General features: G+C 40.1%; 2 protein-coding genes across 2 annotated transcripts; one reads left to right on the top strand and one right to left on the bottom strand.

Moving 5' to 3' along the window:
- Window positions 1–2,061: 2,061 nt before the first annotated feature.
- On the top strand, window positions 2,062–11,333 carry aldh5a1 (aldehyde dehydrogenase 5 family, member A1 (succinate-semialdehyde dehydrogenase)). Its single transcript, XM_053633978.1, has 10 exons — window positions 2,062–2,796; window positions 5,503–5,586; window positions 7,041–7,211; window positions 7,320–7,436; window positions 7,549–7,692; window positions 8,512–8,655; window positions 8,747–8,905; window positions 9,245–9,408; window positions 10,032–10,090; window positions 10,251–11,333. The coding sequence occupies exons 1-10, from the start codon at window positions 2,509–2,511 to the stop codon at window positions 10,460–10,462; spliced, it is 1,542 nt and encodes a 513-aa protein (XP_053489953.1). The 5' UTR covers window positions 2,062–2,508; the 3' UTR covers window positions 10,463–11,333.
- kiaa0319 (KIAA0319 ortholog) lies at window positions 10,596–22,495 on the bottom strand. The gene is made up of 20 exons (XM_053627937.1): window positions 22,444–22,495; window positions 20,835–21,595; window positions 19,857–20,016; window positions 18,739–18,834; window positions 18,529–18,626; window positions 18,359–18,446; window positions 18,157–18,252; window positions 17,871–18,003; window positions 17,285–17,513; window positions 16,440–16,563; window positions 16,207–16,336; window positions 15,721–15,869; window positions 15,223–15,374; window positions 14,980–15,118; window positions 14,029–14,188; window positions 13,315–13,451; window positions 13,092–13,211; window positions 12,838–12,910; window positions 12,583–12,701; window positions 10,596–12,501 (listed from the first exon to the last, which is right to left on the bottom strand). The coding sequence occupies exons 1-20, from the start codon at window positions 22,493–22,495 to the stop codon at window positions 12,329–12,331; spliced, it is 3,189 nt and encodes a 1,062-aa protein (XP_053483912.1). The 3' UTR covers window positions 10,596–12,328.
- Between the last annotated feature and the right edge of the window lie 595 nt (window positions 22,496–23,090).

The following is a 23,090-nucleotide window of genomic DNA, read 5'->3' as shown; positions in this document are numbered from 1 at the left end:
CTGATGTTTAACTAATAAGATTTCACTGATACCAGGCTCAGAAATAAATTCTTGGACCCACGGTGCTGTTACCCTTTCAGTACCGAGCTCGGGAAGAAATCACACAGACAGAGTTCAGTGAAAGCTGCTTTGTTTAATGCTGATATAGATAAAGTATATACACTCAGCAAAAAAAAAAAAGAAATGTCCTCTCACATTCAACTGCTTTTATTTCCAGTGTAAATATGTATATAACTATATTTATTAAAATTATCAAATGGATGCCACATTATTGGGACAGTAAAACCCTCCTTACACCTACCCCTAACCACTTTATTATTAAACAGTCGTTATTTATTTCCACTTTTCAAATATTTTCTTCATTTTTATTGAAAATAAATGTGATGGGAATAGGCGAACCCGGTCCGAATGCGTCAAAAGCTACTTTCGGGCACTGCACTCCCTATGGCCTACACCACTGTAAGACGTTAAGTGGTGCGTGTCTTTTTTCATCTTGTGTGGCCCAACCAGACATTGCCCTCCATTTCACCAATATATATATATATATATATATATATATATATATATATATATATATATATATATATATATATATATATATTATATAAAGAAAAGGAAAAAAAATCCTTCCCCTCGCTCGGGCCCCAAGTGCGCGTGGGCCCCTGGCCCCTGGGCCCGTGCCCATAATGGCCATTGGGTAATTTGGCCCAGTGAGTACCACATGCCAAAAGAACTTACACTTACACTGCTCGACTTAATAAAAAAGGACTGAATGGTTTTTTAGCACTCTATAAAAAGATAGCTCCGCATTCTTGTTGAATCTGTTAGCACAGTCGATCGCACAACAGCTTTTCCCCATGTTAGATGATTTTTTTGTTTCATGGAATTCACTCTGTACACTAATGCTGCCGCTCAGTCTTTTTGCCTTCTCAGTGGGCGTGACCGCGCCGAGTTCCGGCTACTGTGACATCACGTGCATACTCTCTATTCAGGAAGGTATGTAAATGCACGCAAATGGTATTTGGGGAGACAAAGGAATGAGCAAGTAGTGAGGGGCTATATCTGTCTGTACCTGAGTCAACAGAGAAACAAAGAGAGGGGTGGCGCTTCACATTAAACTTATCATCTACGGACAGGGACTTCTGTGTACTAGTGATGGGAAGTTCGGATCATTTTATTTACTCAGATCTTTGAATCTCGTTCAGCAAAATGAACGAATAATTTTTCATGTCATTTCAGCAGAATATAATTAAATGTTACGCAAACGGTGATCACATTTGGAACAAAAAGGCTAATGCAGCCATGGCCAATTTATGAGAAACAGAACGATTAATTAATTGCTTAGCTGGGTCTTCAGGCTATGCAGTCTGTTAGTTCACCTCACCTCCCAATCCAAGTCGTTCTTTCTTTTGTCACGTCACATTTGTCACGTCTATTCCTCGAAAACAGAAATTATTAGTTCACTTTGGGTTTGAGTCATTCGTTCATCTCATGATCAGCCCATAGGCTGAATAATGATAATGAGTCTTTATAGGTCACATATACAGTAGAGCACAATGAAATTGTTTTCTTTGCATACCCCAGCCTGTCAGGAAGCTGGGGTCAGAGCACAGCCATGATACAGTGCCCCTGGAGCAGAGAGGGTTAAGGGCCTTGCTCAAGGGCCCAACAGTGGCATCTTGGCAGTGGTTGGGGCTTGAACCCCCGACCTTCCGATCAGTAACCCAGAGCCTTAACCACTGCCCCTGAATGCAGTGGGGCTGTGATGTGATGAACGAGCGGCTCGAACCTGGAGACTCGAGCGGTGAACTAATCATTTCTTTTTCCGGTATTGCATGGAGCATTGCCTATGGGGCGGTCACCGGAAGAACGAACCACTCGAACCCGAAGACTCGTGAACTAATCATTTCTGTTTCCTGTACAGAACCTATGGGGATGTTGCAGCGCATGCGCGGTCAAAAATGAACGAATCACTCGCTGAGACAACTCATTGTTCCCGAGTCATATTAAAGATTCGTTCAAATTGAATGAATCGTTCATGAACGAAACATCACTAGTGTGTACTCAGATAAGATGTACAGGCTATCAGAGAGAGGGAGGGAGAGAAAGAGGGAACAGAGTGTGTTCGACTTCAGTTGCTACATGTAAAATTCAGACCTCTGTTTATATGAGAAATATTGCAACATTAATCCTTCGTCTGCGATAAAGAAAGCAAACACGGCGCGCGCGTCACTACAGGAAGCAGAAAGTGTCCGACTTGACGGCTCTGTTATCAGCTCCTCCCCCGACTGCAAGCAACAACTCTCGCCGATCATCCAGCCGCAGCCCAAGTGGAATACATCGAATTTACCAGTAACACGTGACATCATGACGTTGGCATGCGTCAGCTCGTGTGCGTGTGTGTGCGCGTGTGGGCGCGTGTGGAATCAGTTTAATAGGGCTGGACTCTAACAGTGTGTCCGTTGTAAATCAGCGGCTTGCTCATCGTTATATACTCTGATTCGTGCAATGGGTAGTTTTCATCTCGCAAATAGTCGATGTTTTGTTCGCTACATCTTTCCGGGCCTACCGAGCATGCTGAGCCGCCAATACAGCATGAATATTTCCGGCGAGCTGCTGCGGACCCAGGGCTTCATCAATGGCCGCTGGGTGTCTGCATCCTCCACCTTCCCCGTGCTGGATCCAGCCACTGGACAAGCGCTGGCTCAGGTCTCAGACTGTGGACCTCAGCAGGCTCAGGAAGCTGTTAGCGCCGCCTACAAAGCTTTTCACTCATGGAAGACTCGGACTGCAAAGGTAAATAAACAGCGGGTGCTATTTCAGACATCAGTTTTCCTGCAGTTAAACACCTGGGAGAGCTGTACAGTGCTGACCCTGTACTGGAGGGGATATGTGAGGTATTTATGTCTATGAAAGTATATGCTGCGTTCACGTGGGGTAATCATCCAGTTGCAATAACGTCATTTCCCACGCGGGAGGTTCGACGTGTGAAATGGGAACGAAAGAGTCGGTTTTGTTTACTTTAACCGCGATATTACAATTACAGTCCTAAGTGGCTGTTGGTATTGTTCTAATATAGTGAACTTTTAATATTCCTGCAACATTTTGGACTGAAATTGCAGTGGAGCAGCGAATACCCAGCCAACGTTATAACTCTAATGTTAATTACCTTCTCAAAACATGCGATTAGTATCGCCTGTGTTTAGATTCAACCAAGTACTTGTCTTTATATTAAGTGATCTAAAGCCAATACTGCTATAAACTAATTTAAGAGTTGAGAAACACGCACACTGCAGCTCAGAAACAGCTGCAAAATCGGGAACTAGTGTTGGGAAGTTCGGATCATTTTACTGACTCGAATCTTTTGAATCGCGTTCAGCAAAATAAATGAATCTTTTTTTTTTCAAGTCATTTCGTTCATTTCAGCAGAATATAATTAAAATCGGTCTCTCTCTGTCTCTATCTCTCTCTGCGCATGTGCAGTGAAGGAGTGAGTGTAGGGTGTAGAGCGTGAGAGAGCAGTTTGATGTCTTGCCAAAGTTTTCCCCAGTTTGTTTTTTGTTTTTCTTTCTTTTAATTATGGAACATTTAAGTTATGTAACCTATCGGTGAAAGTTGAGAGTGAGCTGGACGCCATGGCCTCTGAGGCCGGAGGGGAGACGCTGTCTCTCCACCATGGCGTCAGGTGGGTGCCAGACAATGGAGAACAGGTGGAGGAGGTTCTGCTAGTGGTGGGAGAGCATGTTGGGTGTGAGAACATTTACTCTGCCTCCCGAATGACCAAAGCGGTGGTGGTCTTCCTTAAAAAAAAAGGAAAGATTTGCCAATACGCTGATTAAAAGAGGAATATGTCTGAAAGGTGTCATGCTACACGTTACCTCTCTATCTGCCCCTGACGCGGGTCGTCATTTCCAACGTGCCCCCATCATAAAAGACAAGCTGATCATGAAGGAGCTGGTCCACTTTGGAAAGTTCACCAGGATGGAATAGTGATTCAAGGTACCTACATATCAGTTTTGTCCCTAGTAAATCCCGCCAAAAAGTCATTATTTCGAATATACCCCGTTTCTAAAAAAAAATTAGCTTTTGGAGAAAGAGCCGGAGTGATTATGAAAAATTTGTCTCCAATAAAGATGATTCCCATCAGCTGTAAACCTTAAACATGTGTCTTTTAAGAGACCCGTTCAAATGATTCTTAAAAAGAGCGACGTAGAATTGAACTTGGTATTTAAGTTTAAAATCTATGATTTTGATTATACCGTGCATGTGACATCATAAATGATAATGTTTTGGGTGTGGAGCTGTGGGGCATTGGATTCGTTTGTGCCCAGAGAGAGTAGCTGAGAGCCGTCCAGCTGCTAACTTAGCAGTCTGTCTCTGTTACTCTCCGTCTCCAATGATGGGTCCTCCAATGATCACTTTCAACATGCCATGTGATTGCAGAAAAGGAAGTGCACTTCCTGGTCATGTGTCATGGCATGCTTTTATGTCCAAGTTAAAGCCCCTTTTTCCAAATTACATAAAAAGATAGTCAATTTGTATCATTACCTGTCAAAAAATTGGAGATCAATTAAACGTTGCCATATGGCAACAGCATGCAGTAAAGGGTTAAACTAAAATTATTTTCCCTCTCCTATCATGTGTAGCCACCATTCTAAAGTAAAGAAATTATTTAAATCCATGGTTCTCAAAGTGGGGTTCTTTTTATTATTGTTGGTGGTGTTGGTGGTAGTAAAGTGGTGGAAATCACAACCTACCATTATCAGTTGGAATCTCCAATAATTGGCCAAATATTACTGTACACATTCAGATATTGTTTGCATTTTTAAAATCGTGTACATGTAAACTAGTTTATATGAGTGTCTCTGACTGTTAGTATGAGATCCCTAAACTGCAAAACTAAATCAAAGACTAGTTGCACAAAACAAGTCTTTGCAATTTATTGGCTGAATTAATGTCAATCATCCATGAAGTGGGGGAAAAGTTTTTGGTGACTACTTTAAATTCTTTTCTCATGCTTATTTCATGTAAATGATACAGTCCAAATATTAGTAGCAGTCTCAAAAAGCAGGGTTGTTTCAGTGAAAATCCCCAGAGCAGTGCACACTTTTACATACATTCCTCAGCCAATTATTTATATGCAAATCAAGGCAGTGTATATTTGAATAGAAACAGGTTGGTAAGGTTTTGGTTTGTGGCAAACAAATATATGTGACTTATTAGACAAGACGAGAACATTTTTATTAAAGGATTTAATAACTTGGTGTGCCAGAAAAAATGTACAGAATGTAAAACGATGTGTGTAAAATTGATAGGTGTTCTACTTGGGTTTGTGCAATGTATTGATACGACAAAATGTATCCCATTTTAATAAATTATTTGCCTATTGGCTCACTTTATATTCATTTGAACATTTTTGTCCTGGTTCTCACTGCTGTACTTTTAATGACTATTTAAATTAAAGTTTGAATTCGCATCTGACTTCTTTCATGCACATTTCAGGAAAGGAGCCTTCTGCTACGGAAATGGTTTGATCTGGTCAATCAGCACAAGGAGGATCTGGCCAAGCTTATTACAGCAGAGTGTGTGAGTAGCACTGGAGTACATGAAGTACTGGAGTACATTCATTTTTTGTTATTAGAAATTAGTGCTAAACAAGTGTATGGCCTCCCTGCCAGCATCTTATGTTAAAAAGCTCCCTAGAAAATCTGTCCTTTCTTTCCTAATACTCGTTTTATGACTCCTCCGACATAATAGCAGTCATGTCTTGACATAGTTTCTGTCAATTTTAACCGACTTTTGCACAGACTGGGTACACAATTCAGCTAGGGTTCATGGTGCCTATTTTGATATTTACCTGCCATTCTAAACAGTCCTTTTCTATAGGACTGTGGTCCAGTGATTTCACACGCCAGTCAGGGTCCGTGTATTTCATCATGCTAGTTGAACAAGTCACACAGATTTGGCCTTGTGAACTGTACAGTGATATTGTGCTCTGCTTAGATATAGCACACAACAGAAAAAGCGGACATTCACCTTGTATACTAATTTCATCTGTCCATGTGTGAAACATGGATGTGGCAGTTTTTGTGTTCAGAAAGCTTATATAGTATAAAAGGCCATGAATTACTCTAAAACCATTATTCTCAAAGTTGAGTCCATGAACCATAGACAAATGCTTCAAAACTCGTGCTTCACATTGCAGATGGACAGTGGCCTGAAGCATACTTTAAGACTTATTTTAACGCAAAGAAGTAGAATGTTCTGTAATGGCCAAGTCAATCAACAAACCTGAATCAACTGAGCATGCATTTCAGTTGCTGAAGTCATAATGCCCAAGAACAAGTAGGAACTGAAGACCACGGCCTGGTAGAGCATCACCAGTGAAGTAACGTAGGGTTTGGTGATGTCCTCCAATATGTTGTGGGAGACCGGTAAAATAACCAGAAATTTGTCAATGTCTAAATATTTATGGACCTGACTGTATATAGCGGTGGAAACCTCTCTCACCGTAGTGTCTGGTGGCCAGTAAAATGATTAAACAAACTAATGAACACGTCTTTTGACATCTGAAGTAGTTAAAAATGGAACCATGGTGATTATTTTGCTGACCTTTTTATGATGATGATCATTAGCACAATTACTGTACATGTACAGTGTATAATCAGCTGTGCTGTATGTGTGTTATGGTAACCAACTATGAATAAGCATTTGGAGCTGGCAACTGACACAGCTGACATGGTCATAAAATATTTCAGGAGGATGCAAACCTGAAATCACTCCCCAGCTATATCCCTGCCATTGATTTAATGTTAATATATTATATAGTTGGCTATACTACTGTGCTTTTGTTGGGGAGAATGCATAACATTGGTTTTACCTTTCACTTCAAAAAACATATATATGTACCATATACAGTCTGCTAGTGTACATCAGGATGTTCAAACTTCCAAACCATGGAAACCTGTTGATGCATATGTATCTAACGCAGACGTGTGCTGATCAAATAAGTGCCGACCTTTTTTTTTTTGCGTTTCTAGGGCAAGCCCATGAAGGAGTCCCTAGCTGAGATTGCGTACTCTGCATCTTTTCTTGAGTGGTTCTCTGAGGAAGCCCGCCGCGTCTACGGGGACATCGTGGCACCAACAGCCAATGACCGCAAAATACTGCTGCTCAAACAGCCAGTGGGCGTGGCCTCGATAATCACCCCAGTGAGTAACTCATCTCACAGCTTTAGCATTAACTGTAGAAGGTGTGAATTATTGCCTATATCAATTTACAACTCTGACAATCTGACACCCCCTTTTCTTCACTCGCAGTGGAACTTCCCCAGTGCCATGATCACCAGAAAGGTGGGAGCAGCCATGGCAGTCGGCTGTACTGTAGTGGTGAAGCCAGCTGAAGACACACCCCTTTCTGCTCTAGCACTTGCTGAGGTTAGTTCTACTGTCTTTTTAAGTAGTTGTCTTTTTATAGTGTTCAAACCTGTAGCAGTTTTTGTGTGAGGCTACAGTGTAAACATAAATTATATTGGCTATACTTGTGCAGCTAGCAGTGCAGGCTGGAATCCCTCCTGGTGTGTTTAACGTGGTACCCTGCTCCAGGGAGAAGGCCCCTGGTGTGGGTGAAATCCTCTGCACTGACCCTCTGGTGGCTAAAATCTCATTCACCGGCTCCACTGCCACCGGCAAGGTATTCACACTCACTTGCACAGCTGTGGATACAGTAAAGTGTACTGTATATGAAATGACACCTGTTTAATGAGTATGAGCTAATGCAGAGTAACCCCACATTCACACTAGCAAGCTACAAAGCAACAGACATCCATTCATTTTGTATGTACATGCGTGACATGGAGCCAAGATTTAAGCAACAGTGCGCCAAATGAAATTTGACTTGAGATTTTCTCAATTTTTTGCAAATTAGGTATTACACAGTAAATACAAACGATTGGCTTGAATGATTTCTTGGACCAATGCTATGGCACTCGTGGTCAGACATTTCTTTATTTACGCCCTTAGAACTTTAGTCCCTACCTGCAATTAGTTTTCTGCTTCATGCACAAGAATGGAAGAACACCTGTTGGTTTGATTTTCTGTCATATATGATGGCTCATCAAATGTGTAGGGACGTTATAAAGAAACATAAAGTTTGAAAGGAAGTAGCAGAGGTAGTTGTCCAGGTTGGTAGCTTGGACAGTTAGCTTTCTCTGCTAATCTGCAACTGTTAGAAGCTGTATGTTACTTTGGAAGCTATATATTGCTACTAACGATTCTCATCAAAATAAAAATGTACAAAAAAGACGCTAGATAGTGCTCACCCACAAATGATACTGTAAGCGACGCGAGGGTCTCATTTTTATACTTTTGTACTATCCCAACATCCTAAATCAAATATGATCCAAAACAGCGCATATTAGTTGAAACAAGTCGCATAAAAATAAACAATTTTCAAAAACGTCCTGTTATCTTGTGTGTGTGTGTGTGTGTGTGTGTGTTAAATTGAATGCAGATACTGCTGAAGCATGCTGCAGAAACTGTCAAGAGGGTGTCGATGGAGTTGGGTGGACACGCTCCCTTCATCGTCTTTGACAGTGCAGATGTGGACAAAGCTGTAGCCGGGGCAATGGCCTCCAAATTTCGAAACTCGGGCCAAGTAAGGCACTAATGGAAAAAATAATGATTTGAGTACTACTTTAACTTTCCTGTCCCTTTAAGCGATGTGATACTCCTGATCTGTGCTATAGACCTGCGTATGCTCCAACCGCTTCCTGGTGCAGAGTGGGATCCATGATGTGTTTGTGGAGAAGCTGGGGAAGACCATGGACGCAGAGCTGCGAACAGGCCATGGGTTTGATCCTGCAACCACACAGGGACCCCTTATCAATGTCCGTGCTGCTGAGAAGGTACTTTCCATGTCTTAAACTGCACATTGTTCTTTCGTTGTTATTAGATATGTGGGGAAAAGTCCCGTTTCAGGTGAATCATCACTGCAATTCATTTTATTCTTCATTTGAATTTTAATGATAGACTCCGTTAAAAAGCAGCTATACAGAAATCTGGACACAGATTTAGATCCCTAATGAGCAAGCCAGAGGCAACAGTGGCAAGGAAAAACCCATATTTTCATCTCTTCAAATAAATGATTGATTGTACAATTTTGTTAGCAATGTGTGCAGTTATATTGTGCCCACGCTTGCTGAAGTTAACAGGGAAGCGCCCCCCCCCCCCCCCTTCTCTCTCAGGTGGCGCATCAGATCACGGATGCTGTCTCACTTGGGGCTGTAGTACTGAAAGGTGGGAAGAGACTTGAGGGATCTTTCATGCAGCCCACACTGCTCTCCAACGTCACAGCTGACATGCTCTGTATGCGAGAGGAGACTTTTGGTCCCCTGATACCAGTTCTCAAGTGAGTTAACATCTTTTATTTATTTATTTTTTTAATTGTATTATACAGTGTTATACAGCACTTTGGTATAAATATATTTAAACCAGAGTGCTTGATTATGATTAGTCAATAGACACTGATTAAGTTTCTATATCAGCAGCTCTGATTAGTCTCAGTTGCAAGGCAAGTCCAAGGTTTATATTAATGCACTTGTATAAATAATACATACGCATAATACACAGATGTGGCACATAAATGGGGTTAAACAGTGTAATCGTTGATACGCTGAAGCTTTTTTTATGGATGGAGTCTCCAGTGTTAGCGCTTTGTAACAGTCAGAAGTAAATCTGTAACTATGTTTTCCAACATGAAAGGGCTTTTTTGTTTCTCATGTGACATGACACACTGCATTTCTTTTATCTTAACTTCAAGAGAGGAGAAAAAAGACTGGTGAAGGAAAGACTGTTTATAGTTGTTATAACCTTTGATAACAGGGATTAAGACTTTGCACAGTACTATGTTATTAATGAGTTTGGCTTTAAATACAGCATCATAGACCCAGTTTGATTAGTCAGTGAATTCAGGATTGGCAAATAAATCATGGTCAAGCTCATCATCTTGATGTTGATGTTATGCTTGTTTAGATTCAACACAGAAGAGGAGGCTCTTGCCATTTCGAATGCATCAAATGTTGGATTAGCAGGTTTGTCTGTCTTAATAAGTAAAATCCATCTTGACTTCTACTTAAAGTATAAACAGTGGTGCTGCCACCACATCATATATTTTTACCATGTATTTCCTTGGGTGTTTTAATGAGTGTCACAGCCATTTACCAATCAGCAAGTTCTTTCTCTCTTTCTCAGGCTACTTTTACTCTCAGGACCTGAGTCAGATCTGGCGAGTGGCTGAGCAGTTGGAGGTGGGAATGGTTGGGGTGAACGAGGCTCTTATCTCCACAACAGAAGCCTCCTTCGGTGGGGTTAAACAATCAGGCCTTGGCAGAGAGGGCTCTAAATATGGCATTGATGAATATCTGGAAGTGAAGTATATGTGTGTTGGTGGACTTAAAATCTAAGTGTGGTTCTTGCTGAATAAAAGGCAATAATGAAAACATTAATTGGAGCACTGTGAATCAAACCATTCATTTTGCTCAGAACGAAATGAATGGGGATTACAGGGACTGATGCATTTGTCAAGTGAAAAGCACCTTTTTGAAAGAGGGAAAAAAGATTAAACCAGTAAGTAGATATTACAAATTTTCTTACACGTATGTTTATGATCATTCTTTTAATATTAACTGTTGATATCCAGCAAATAGGAAGACAGATACTTTGTAGCACAAGTATACATTGTATCATCAGTGGTACTTGTCTCACTTCGTCCACCTAATATTCAGCAAGTAAACTGCATCGGGATGTAGAAACTTGTTCTGAACCTAAATGCATAACTTGCACCTGCCTGTTTTGAACTGTCTTGTTGATCTTGAATCCATGATAAATGTATGAGTAAATGGTGTTTCTGCAGTTCAATGGCTAATAGTATTGTGAATAATTGTTGTATTAAGGATTTTATTTTTGTGAAAATGTTTATACCTTTTTGATTAAAAAAAAAAAAGTCTAAAAAGCGATGAACTAATATAATATTCAAGCTCTGGGAAATATTGTATTCAGTCAAATATACTTAAAGTGCCATGGATCTGTGAATCGTTTAGCTATTTTTGTTTTTAATATCTGAATAATTTCTTGTCCCTGATTAAATGTAATTTGCTGTATCAATATATGTATGTTTTCTATAAACTAACAAATGTTATTTGATTCTAATGAGTCAAAATCATTTGTCACAAAAGTAATGTTTTAGGTTAAAAAAAAAAATAAAAAAAAATAAAAAAAGCCAATCAGACTGCAAACAAAAGCAACACGTGCAAATAAACCAGATTTTAACAATTCCAATGGAGTACTGTGAATTTTCTTGTCCTTGCTGTTATGACGTTTGTCATGTGTAATGAAGTTGGTTAACTCTGAAGTATTGGGTTTATATGTTTAGATCAGCTACAGAATTCACCATAGTTCAAATCTGATTATTTTTTGTTATATTTCAAATAAAAATAATGACATCAGCTGAAACATATAAGCACTGCTGTCAAATCAGCATTCTTTCATGAGAGACTTTAGCAACTTCTTCCTTAAGAACTACTGATATACAGAGTGGAAATTAAAAGAAAATACAAGGTGCTGATTTAAACAGGGATCTCTGTGTTTGGCTCCTGGGTCCAGAACTAGTTGGTTACAACACATTGACCTGATACAGAAAAATTTCACAGCCTGTTGGTAAGTACAAGTACACTTTATTTCAAAATCATCAGTCTTCAACAAAAGAGCTATATATCTCTCTATTGACTGATCAAATCTGAATCTGAATTCGTATCCAACATCATTAAGAACTGCATCAGACTACTGATAGGAGGCATCACTCACCAACCAGTTAGCATTACATTCAATTTTAAAGTGAAATTTCCTCACAAACAGAATTCAGTGTGTCTGGTATGAGCCACTTGAGTTCTTGTTTTTATTTAAAACAGTCAACTGTAAAGTTCATTTAATATTCAGATAAGTTAATTTCATAAGGAGTAATTCAATCATGACAGCAGAGGGATGCTTTTTTTAGGCCAAACCATGCAATTGAATACCTAAAAAAAAAAATTAGCTGTTTATGGTGTTTTCCCACTAGCTGTTATTAAATTAGGCAACAGGAAAATAAGGATAAACCTCCAACCAGCAAAGAATAGGCTTTGCATAATGACAAAGACTATTTACATTCAAACGTCTGTGCTCTTTAGAAATCGTGAAAACCTTCACCCAGTCTCTGTATTCTGTAAAGATTTCCCGGTCTGAATCTAAAGCAGCCCTGTGCAATGCAGTTTCCTTCAGAGAGAAGAGAAGTCTTATCCTTCCACGGGCCGCAGGCTGTACGCGTCTCCATTCATCACGGCACCGTTAGCTCGGTTTCTGGCCCTGTCCGACCTCTCGTAACTGAAGATAGTGTCCTGCTCACTATCAATTTCAGACTCTGACATCATCAGGCTGGAGTTGTGCTCTGTGCTCCTGTGCTTGATGTCTGAAAAAGACCAATGCATTAAAAAAAAAAAAAATTTTGGTATTTCAATCTAAATAACTAACTCCAAACTTAGTGACATACTGTATTTTGGCTGTAATTCCATTCTCTCCTGTTCATCCATATTGTCCAGTATTGTGTACTTGGTTTTCTTTCTTACTTTTGTACATCTTCTCCTGGGCATGCCAAAACAACAACAGATATGACGTACTTAAACAGAAGGACATCTGTAATTGAACAAAGAATCTCATTCATTAACCTACATTTTCTGTGCATAATATTTACTGATGCGTCAAAGCTGACCAAAGGGAGGAATGAGATCGAGATTACCTTTTACACCAGGCCCAGCTTGAAGACACCAGAAAAATGATCACTACCACGCAGCAGACTGAGACATACAGTACACTCCAATCTGGAGAAGATTCAGATCAAAACATTTGAATCTGTATCTCACTACAGTGAATCATTTATATTACTCAACAGAACTTTTTTATTTTATTGTCAAACTGCTACTGATTATTCAGTCTTTTTTGCTTCCTTGTCATTAATGAAGTGTCTTTGAATTTGATCTGAACATCACAGTGATTCCTCACCACAGTTGCTCTCATCATCGAGGAAGTGTCTAAAGGGGTTCTCCATCCACAGAGGATCACAAGAACAACTTCGGGTGACAGGGTCACATTGACCATGACCAGAACAGAGCAGCAAACACACTGCACAGATATGCCACAGTGAATGACAGTGGGGGTAAAAGTATCTGTAGATCAGTTTGAAAAAGAGTTTACAGGAGGAAATGTGTTGCTCTGTGCCACTCACTGACTGTGTCTACTCTGAGGACTTTGAAGAGCAGATAATCTGTTTTCTCCTTCATAAGCTGATACCTCAGGAGATGGGCCAGTTTTGGGCCAGGAATTGTCCCATCAGAACTCTGCACTGAGAATCTAAAAACGGTGCTGTTCTCACACACACACACACACACACACACACACACACACACACAGAGACACATATTCAGATGCCAAGTTAAAAACTCTTATGTTTGCATGCTGTGTAATCGAATTTAGTAAGCACTTATTGCTGTAATCGTTCAATGTACTTTCCAACCCAAAGCGATGCTACTTTATGGTCATGTCCACTTTATTTTTGACCTGAATGCCCACTACTTTGGGTTCATGAGCTATGATGCAATGTTTACTTTTTGTTTTTTCTGTGAGAGATTACTTTGTAGTTGATGACAAGTGTTATTATAGTAAATCTTTAGTCATTTTTGAGGGAAATGCTGAAATTTCTGACAGGTTTGTCTCATTTCCATATTTTCCAGTTGCCAAGCAACAGTATTCTAACACTTACCACTGAAATGGCAAGCGCAAATGTTCACCCTGTCATGTTGAAAATACAAGTTCCACTAAACATACCACTATAATGTACATATCAGACTGAAGATGGAAGACAAGTGTCTGACACAGGAGATAAATATGTCCAAAACAACATAAAATTTAGAGCACATAAAACAGGGTTCGTTTATTGTACCTGATATCAGACTGGCCATGCAGGCCCTTCATAGTGATGTCTGCATCCAGCACATGTAGCAGAGCGGCCAGCTGCCTCACCACTGACTCCTTCTGCTGCTGACTGACCTGAGCTAAGGGGACCTGCAGCTCCAACTCCACCTCCTCCCGCTCACGCCCATCTACACACAAATAGAAATATACAATTTATACAAACTGTTAGCTGTCATCATTTTTGTGTATTTTTTATTTATTTAATGCAGTTAAAATATACACTTTCCTGCCACTTTAATGCGAACACCTCTATCACTGCTTATTCATGCAATTATCCAATCAGCCGATTACGAGGCAGCAATGAAATGCATAAAATCATGCAGATACAGGTCTAGAGTTTCAGTTAATCTTCACAGCAAACATCAGAATGGGGAAAAATGTGATCTCAGGGACCTTGGCATGATTGTCCTTGGGGATTCTAATGCACAACAGCTCTAAAGTTTACTTAGAATGATACAAAAAACATCTAATGAGTGGCAGGTCTTGATGAGAGAGGTCAGAGGAGAATGGCCAGACTGGTTCAATCTGACAGGAAGTCTACAGTAACACAAATAACCACTCTTTACAATAATTGTGAGCAGAACAGCATCACAGAACACACAATACGTAGATGTGCTACAACAGCAGAAGACCACACTTCTGGCAGACAAGAATAGGAATCCGAGGCTACAGTGGACACAAGTTCACCAGAACTGGACAGTTAGAGTGGAATAAGACAAGGTGACAATTGGCTGGTTTGATAATTGCATGAATAAACAAGTGTATAGGTGTTTCTAGAGAAGTGACCAAGGAGTGTATATTCTTTCATGAAAAATGCATACTAAGATTTCATAGCAATGAAAGAATAGCTTACAGCTATTAAGCTGAGCTGCTTAACAATGGTTTATTTACAGACATGGCAGATAAAAAATGACCCTACCAGGACGGACTTCCACTGTGGCCATTGCAGTGCTGGAGTGACCCTGACCATCAGTGACTCGTAGCTGGAACAGGTAAGTGCCCTCTACAAGGTTGGCCAGGTACAAAAAGGCCTCATGATCTGAACCAAACAGAATGTCCTGCAGAGAGAAAGAGACAGAAAATGATAGAGACAGACAGAAAGAGTGTGCATCAGAGAATGGAGGTAGTGCTAAATGGAGTAGATAATCAGAATTCCACTAACCCCTGCAGCTGGACTCTGCTCATCTCTGACCCACAGGAAGGACACATTTGTGGAGCCACAGTTAGACACAGAGCCTCTCAGCACCAGAGAGTTATTGGGTAAGGTAAGTGTGTGGCTACCACTTGCATGGGCGGTGAGAGGGAGGTTTTCGGCTGTGGGGAACACATACTATTATGTATATATGCACAGTAAACAAGTAAAGAATGAAATTACCTATTAATTATTTGTATGTATGTGATGAACAGTACTAAGAGAAATAAGAATAGATTGACAAAGAGTACTAAAATCAAATTTAAAATTTCATTAAAAAATGTCTGACCAAGTCCAGTTAGTGTTATAGAGCTGATTTCAATCAAACTACAATTGTCGGAAACACACACTTTACATAAGCAGGACTCAACACTTGCCCTTAGAATAAACCACTCCTATAAAACCCTAGTGATATTATAGAGGATGCTGTATGAGTATAATTATGCACAGCTGAAGAACTCCTTTCACCTTCTTTGACTGTAACTGTGAGAACAGCGCTGTCAGATGCTCCCTCCTCATCCTGCACCGTCAGCTTAAACCTGTAACTCCCAGCTTGCAGGCCTGACACCAGTGCAACTGCGGTGCTCGCATCCTTTATCTCTGATCCAGGAGGACCACTTCAAATAAATAATTGTATTATTATTATTCAAGACAAATGATTTTTTATACATAAAATAGATATAAAGCTGATTGATATGTGAATTGCTCATGGAGGTATATATTTCATTCAGATAGAAGCACATGGATGCCCCTAATACAAGGCACTAATTTCTATTACCTTGTAATGAATTAAACTTGTCATTAACTTCATTGTTATAATCCTTTATTTTAGCACTTTTTAGCATTACTCATATGGAGACTGTATATATAAACATGTACGGTGCACAGGACTGCAAAAATACTTGCAAAATATGTCTGTATGCATTAGTAAAATGAAACCCAGGCTGGCTGTACCTAAGGATTTCCCACTGGTAGCTGGTGATAGCTTGGTCATCAGTGCTATCACTGCCATTCAGTGTCATGCTGCTTACTGGAAGAATCAGTTCTCTGTCAGGGCCTGTCACAGCTACAGGAGCTCTGTTGTCTGAGAAGCAATACATATCTGGACCATGTGCTGTTCTAATGTCAAATTATTAATATCTTTTTGATAGGTCATAAAGGAAACTTTAAAAGTTTGCAGTATTTACAAGCAAGCACAGTGACTGAGACTGTGTCTGAATCCTGCTGACCACTGGAGTCAGTGACCGTGAGCCGGAGAGTGTACTGACCCTCCTGGAGATCAGAGAGCTGCAGAACTGGAGATCTGGCACCCTGAGACAAACCCCAGAAAGAGTTAAACATGTGCATTTACGATTTCCACCTGCCACAATCTCTTCAACAGCAATGCTTTTTACTACAGTATTTTAATCAGTTTCTTTGTTGCTTTTTATTATATAAAAAGTAAGACCACAGATCTTAATCCACTTTTCCTTGCATAAACCATTATTGTTAAACTTAAGTAAGGGGGCTTTCAGACTGGCAGTTAAAAAACAGAGTACACTTTGCATGAAATATTGGTAATGTGGAAGCGCACCGTGGTACCAAACCCGAGACTAGCTGTAGGAGGTGGTCTGAGTTAGGTTGCATTGGAACTGAGCCGTGATTCCTGTGAAGGAGAATGTAACTTGTACTCAGGTCTGCACTTGTTCAGGAAGTAAAGTAACCTGCACATGTGTTTTAGCCGATGGCGATATCATTCGTTTCCACGACACACGTGTACCCCGAGTGGCAGGGGATTTTGTGGGACACAGAAGTGGTCCACTGCTGCGCATGATAGCACCAAAATGATTTTTTAAAAAACAAAAAATATGGTGAGTCGTGTTGTGGTCTCCATGCATGTTGTGATGACATGCAAATGCACCGAGGTTCAATAGAACAATGGCACTCGGATTTGGACCACCGCAAACGTGCCCAGTATGAAAGCCACCTAAATGAATAGGTATGTTTTTAACAGGGAGAGTGCTATACACATGTTAAGCTTATAATTTTTCACCTGTATCGTTGCTGATTTGGCCGGGCTGCTGGGCTGAAGGCTCCACAGAAAGCTGCTGATGGCATGATCATCTGTGCTCTGGTTGGCCCACAAAGTCAGGTGGTTCATAGGAAGCCTGATGACCTGGTCAGTGCCCGCTATAGCCACTGGAGGCTCATCTTTAGGACTGCTGACTCTCACTGTAGCAGTGGTTGAGTCATTTAGTCCCTTAGAATCCACCACCATCAGCCTGAACCAGGATGACATAAACATCAGGACAGGGCACCAGGGGCCAGTAAGCTAATCAGGGCAGTACAAATTAAGAATCATTTACCAGCGAGTGAGTCACAGTTTATAGCTTTCAGGGACAAAACAGAGAGACTAAAAAGTAGCAAACATCTTGAGATCATTTCCTGTTTGTGTTGCAATACAGAATGTGAAGTAAATATATAAATTCAGACTTGGGGAATCACAGCATGCTCAAAGCATTTTTTTAATGCAGCATATTGTTCTGTAGAGCGCTCAGAGTCATCTAAAAGAGAGAGAGTTTACAAATACACTTGTGGTATGGATGGATTTTGTGCTTATAAGAATGTGAACCTTGCACCTAAATGTGTAGTCTCCAGGAGGGATGTTCTGCAGCTTGAGTACAGATGTGTTCATAGGACCATCACTGTTCCACAATGGTCCATCCACCTGTTCCCACAGGTAACTGACTATACCTGAATCATCGGAGCTCTCTGACAAGGGACAGAAAGAATAAAACCTTATCAAAGCACCGGTTACTGAACCTATATGAAACATTTTACTGAGATACTTTAAATTGATTTAAGACTAAACACCTTTGTTTCTAAGTATATATCAGTGGATTAAATCAAGAGAGAAGAACATACGGCTGCCATTAATGAAGACAATGGTATCAACAGTTGGAGATACATCCTGGTGTTTGGGCAGAGCAACTGATTTAGGCGGCATATTCAGGCAAACCCCTGTAGAACAAAAGGAATTCAGCAGTCTGGAACCACAGCTGGTAGGTGCTCAAATGATATTACATGACAAAATGACAAAATACAGTCAAGACAGAGAGGTGTTTACCAGGATGCACTGTGAAGTTTACAGCACTTTCCCCATAGGCCTGTTTTCCTGTCACACTTATTTTGACAACATACACACCTGCAGACAGCTACAACATGCCATTTAATGTGTTAAAGTGCAAGCATAAGCATATAGTAGCAAAATCCTGGATTTCTAGTATGAAGTCTTACCTCAGAGATTTTTACAGTCCTCTTGCGTTTTCCCTCCATCACTCCTGGATGTCCAATTGGTGCACTAACAAAACTCCATTCATATGTAAAAGGGTTCTCTAAGAGTAAACACAAGAACACGTTTCATGTTTCCAATAAAACATTATGTGTCATCAAGCATAGCAGTTTATCTCTAATTCCTGCTTGCACAATATACAAATATCAGTATACCAGTTTCAGTCTGTGAATCGATTGAGGCAGTGAGTTCTACAGCATTCTCAGGTAGTGTTATATCACCAACATCTCCAATAGACACAACCAGGGCTTCTACTAAAAGATAAAGTATTGATGTTATTGATAAAACATATATAACCACATATGATGGCTATGGTTATTATTTAAAGTTTTTATGAACATTTTTATTTACATTTAAGCCTAACATAACATAGATGGCAGACCAATACTGTTTTATATCCAAAACAATAGTAAGAGCAATGCACCAGACATCAAGTCAAAGTATACATTTTTTTCTACAAATTTACATGACAGTTTGATTATGGAAGGAAATGACCCAGGTAGCTCAACATCTCATTCATAGGAATCCTGACAAACCTGCAGCTATCCATGGCCAGGAGGCCAGGAGAGAATGTGCTCTCTGGGTGGAAGGGATGGCATTACTCTCTCTCCTTTCTCCTCCATCAAAATGACAATAGCCTGTGGAGGTATTTGAGCTCATTCACGAGGAACATGGCAGTTCCTCTGAGTGTGTTCAGCTGCCCTGTGATGTAACATGAGCAGCAGTTCAAATAGATGTGGTGGATGGATTTATGCGTCTTGGAGGACACACGTTCTAGCATTTATAACTGTCGTGTCACAGGGAAAGAGCTAGCCAGAAGGTGGGAATTGACAAAGTACCAAACTGGAAGAAAAAAATCCCACACCCTAAAAAGATATTTGTTTGATGCCATATGTCCAAAACAAACTATTGCCTGTACCAAGGTTGTAACAAATGTTATGAATAATATTACTAACTAACTAATACTAACGTAAATAGGGAAAAACAAGGATGAACAAAATAAAGTACTCAGGTCCAATATGTTTGTTTTTTTTTTATTTGCAAAAGAATATTTTAATTTAGTATTGTTATTACTTTCTATTACTAACACTTTTTTAGTTTCTATGTCTGAACTAAAGCTCAACACTAGCTATAGAAGCAAAGATAAATATAAGTTTTGTCTGATGCATGGTTAGACATGTTCATGAGGAGCTGAATATATGTGTGAAAAAGAAAACTATTCATTTTTTTATTGTGGAAAAATAACACGTGATATCTTGCTGTACTAGTGTACCTGAAAGTGAAGAGGTTCTGGGGGTTGTGGATCCCAGGTTAAGTATAGATGGGAGAGAGGTGTTAACTGGGTTCAGTTTGGACAGATCTGCACTTATCACCTGTGGCATGGCTGTTGGGTCCAAACCCGTGAAAGAGATGTTAAACTGATCCTCCTCATTCTGGAAAAGATGTAATTAAACCTTCGGTTTCAGCCACACAAGACCAAACAACTTCCAATAAGTGATATTAAACAGAGTGTGGTTATTTAATTCATCAACCCTAACTGCAGTAATCTTCTTTCTTACCGGCATCACAAAAAACAATAAAAAGACAGCGTGACTGAGTCAGCACATTAACAAAGACCTATCATGACTGTTTAGGAAGTCCAGCTCCAATTCTCCAAGTCCATATCCAACTCTCTTTCTTGAAGTTCTACATTCCCATTTTTGTACAACCCAAATTTAAGTAGTATACCTCTATTTGGATCAAAGCTATACAGTTCTCTGACTGACATGAAATGTTAGATTTCATGTTTATCAGTTTGAGTGCTGAAAAGCTGCCACTGTTGGGCCCTTGAGCAACATCCTTAACCCTCAACTGCTTCAGTGGTGCTGTATCATGGCTCTGACCCCAGATATCTAACAAGCTGGGATATAATTATCAAGATATGTAATTAGATTATGTCTAATCAAATAATCTCATCTCATCTCATTCTTCTTATCAGCACAGAGTCACTTTCCAAATGACATACAATTAGTTTTTATGTTGATATTTTAGCAGAAGAAATAACCAGCAACATGAGCAACCTAGGATAAAGAGATTATAATGGATATAATGGCAATGCATTTGGTGTGTATGGTATAATAGTTTGGTCAGATATTCTACTGATTACAGAATATGATGTTCTGTTTGTAATGATAAACAACTGCGCAATTCACATTCAGTAGCCAATAACAGTTTGTTAGTGTTAATGTATAAATTGCTCAGTAAAACATACTTTTACATTAGGCAAACTCAATGCTGAAGGACTCCATGAAGGTTCTTCTGGAATGGGAGGTGTTCTGCTTCCATCTGTCACTACTAGAGAGGAACTGGGAGTGACCTGGCTATCCTCAGTGCTCTCCATTACAGAGAGATTTTTTTTGCCTCCCTCTGTCTCTGAGAAGTTAAATCCATCTCTTTCATCAATAGGCCAGTCATGTAGTCTTTGACCATTCTCCTGTTCCATCTTTGAGGCAGTCCTCTCTTCACTGATGTCATCCTCCACAATCCTGTAATTCTCATCATACTCCATTGCATTGTTGCTGTCGAAATTTTGAATGTCCTCCAGCAAAGCCAGGTCCTTCAGAGGGTTCTCTGGGCCCCTACGTCTGGGCAATGGATGCCAATGACTGGCATAAGGCTCGCCCCGTACCAGGGACTGCAGGACCAGGGTCTGTGGGCGTCGGCGCTGTAGGAAGGACAACCGTGAGTCTGTCCCAGGCATCTTTTTTGGCTGGCAGTTTTCTTTTTGCTGGCAGCTGAGGATGTAGCAGTGTCTCTTAAAGAACCAGGCCAGGTCGCAGCCTGGAAGATCACAGCAGGCACCTACACACTGGGCCAGAGTCAACACCTCAGGAACCCTCAGGATGCTGCTGCTCCTCAGCTCGGGAGACACTACCATCTCAGAATACGTTGGCCCCTGCCAGCACTTCCCTGCTAACACATCTACTGTACAGCACAAGAAATAGGCATTTATAAGAGTCACTTTACCGGTTGCTGTATAGCCTTAGTCCTGCATTAAGCAACATTTAAGCACTGTTTGGTCTTCAGTGACAAAATTTTATTTATCATATTTCATAAACACACTACCAGCAAATTGGATAGTAAGTAAAAAAAACAAAAAACAGTTGAAAACAGAGGAAAATGAGAATCACCATCCATCACACAAAATTCTAAATGTAAAGGCAATGCTAACTGATGGTGAGTGGTGATTATGTAACATTTACCCAGGTGACTCATAACTCTTACCAGATGGCTGCATCAATTTAAAAAACTGCGATGTAATACACATTTAACATAGAATTTCCTAACAAAAGAATCCATAAATGCTACTCCATTTCATTTTCTAAGAACAGTTAAATAGTAAACAGTAAATGGTCTGAACATATATAGTGCTTTTTTAACCTTAGCAGTTCTCATGTAACCATTCACACACTTTCACACACCAGTGGTAGCAGAGCTGCCATGCAAGGCACTAGCTTGTCATTGGGAGCAACTTGTTCAGTGTCTTGCCCAAGAACACCTTAGCATATGGAGTCATGTGGGCTGGGAATTGAACCCCCAACGCTATGATTAGTGGACAACCTGCTCTACCACCTGAGCCACAGCCACCCAATTAGTTATATGGTGTAAACCATAAAAAGAGTAATGAGAAGTGAAACACTAATAAGCCCATCTAAAGTTATAAGCACTGAAATTAATGGGTGTGTTCTCAATATAACTGTAACACCTTCCCCTGTATTTTTAAAAAACTAAAGTAATTACAACAAGCAATTTCTGATTAGTGCTCTAGTTCTTCACAGTTGCTGGAGCTACAGTGTAAATGTGAAATACAATATTCTTACCTCTGATGTTGTGCAGGATCAGGTAGAGTGAAAGGAGGGGCGCAAAGTTCATTATGCCGACACAGTTTCCGCAGAGGGTTTGGCCCTGTTGATCATCAGTTCAATGTGCTGATCTCTTAAAAAGGTCAAAAAGAGGCAGACTGATTTAAAACAGCTCACTGAACAACAGAAACATCTCAGATATACTGAGGGCATGATAGACAGATTAAAAAAACATTACACACCAGGCTTAATAACTGGCCACCTGCCATCTTTCTGTCATCCTAAAATGTGAACTCACAGGACAATTGTTGTATTGTGAGTTTTTGACTGATATGAGGTCTCACTAAATACACAACTCATAAAACTAACTAGTAAATAAGGAGCTGTTAAGGGTTATATAAACAAAGCCCCACCTTTCAAAAATCTTTCAACTATCTCAATGAAAACTATCATTTTCTCCCTTCATGTCCATGTATGCTATAGCAACCAGCCAGATTAGCTTTGCTGCTGTTATTAGCAACCAACACAGCCGCACCATTTTATTATGGAAAAAATGAACGAGAATACCAGCATAATTATGCTTGCTTATAATAAATGTTTTATAACAGAAGCGACCATCTGTCCTTGCTGGCATCCTTTACAGGAGCTCCTACACCGAATCAAGA

The sequence above is a fragment of the Ictalurus furcatus genome, chromosome 1, assembly GCF_023375685.1.
Source record: "Ictalurus furcatus strain D&B chromosome 1, Billie_1.0, whole genome shotgun sequence".
Lineage (NCBI taxonomy): Eukaryota > Metazoa > Chordata > Actinopteri > Siluriformes > Ictaluridae > Ictalurus > Ictalurus furcatus.
This window is presented reverse-complemented; position numbering and strand designations above follow the sequence as displayed.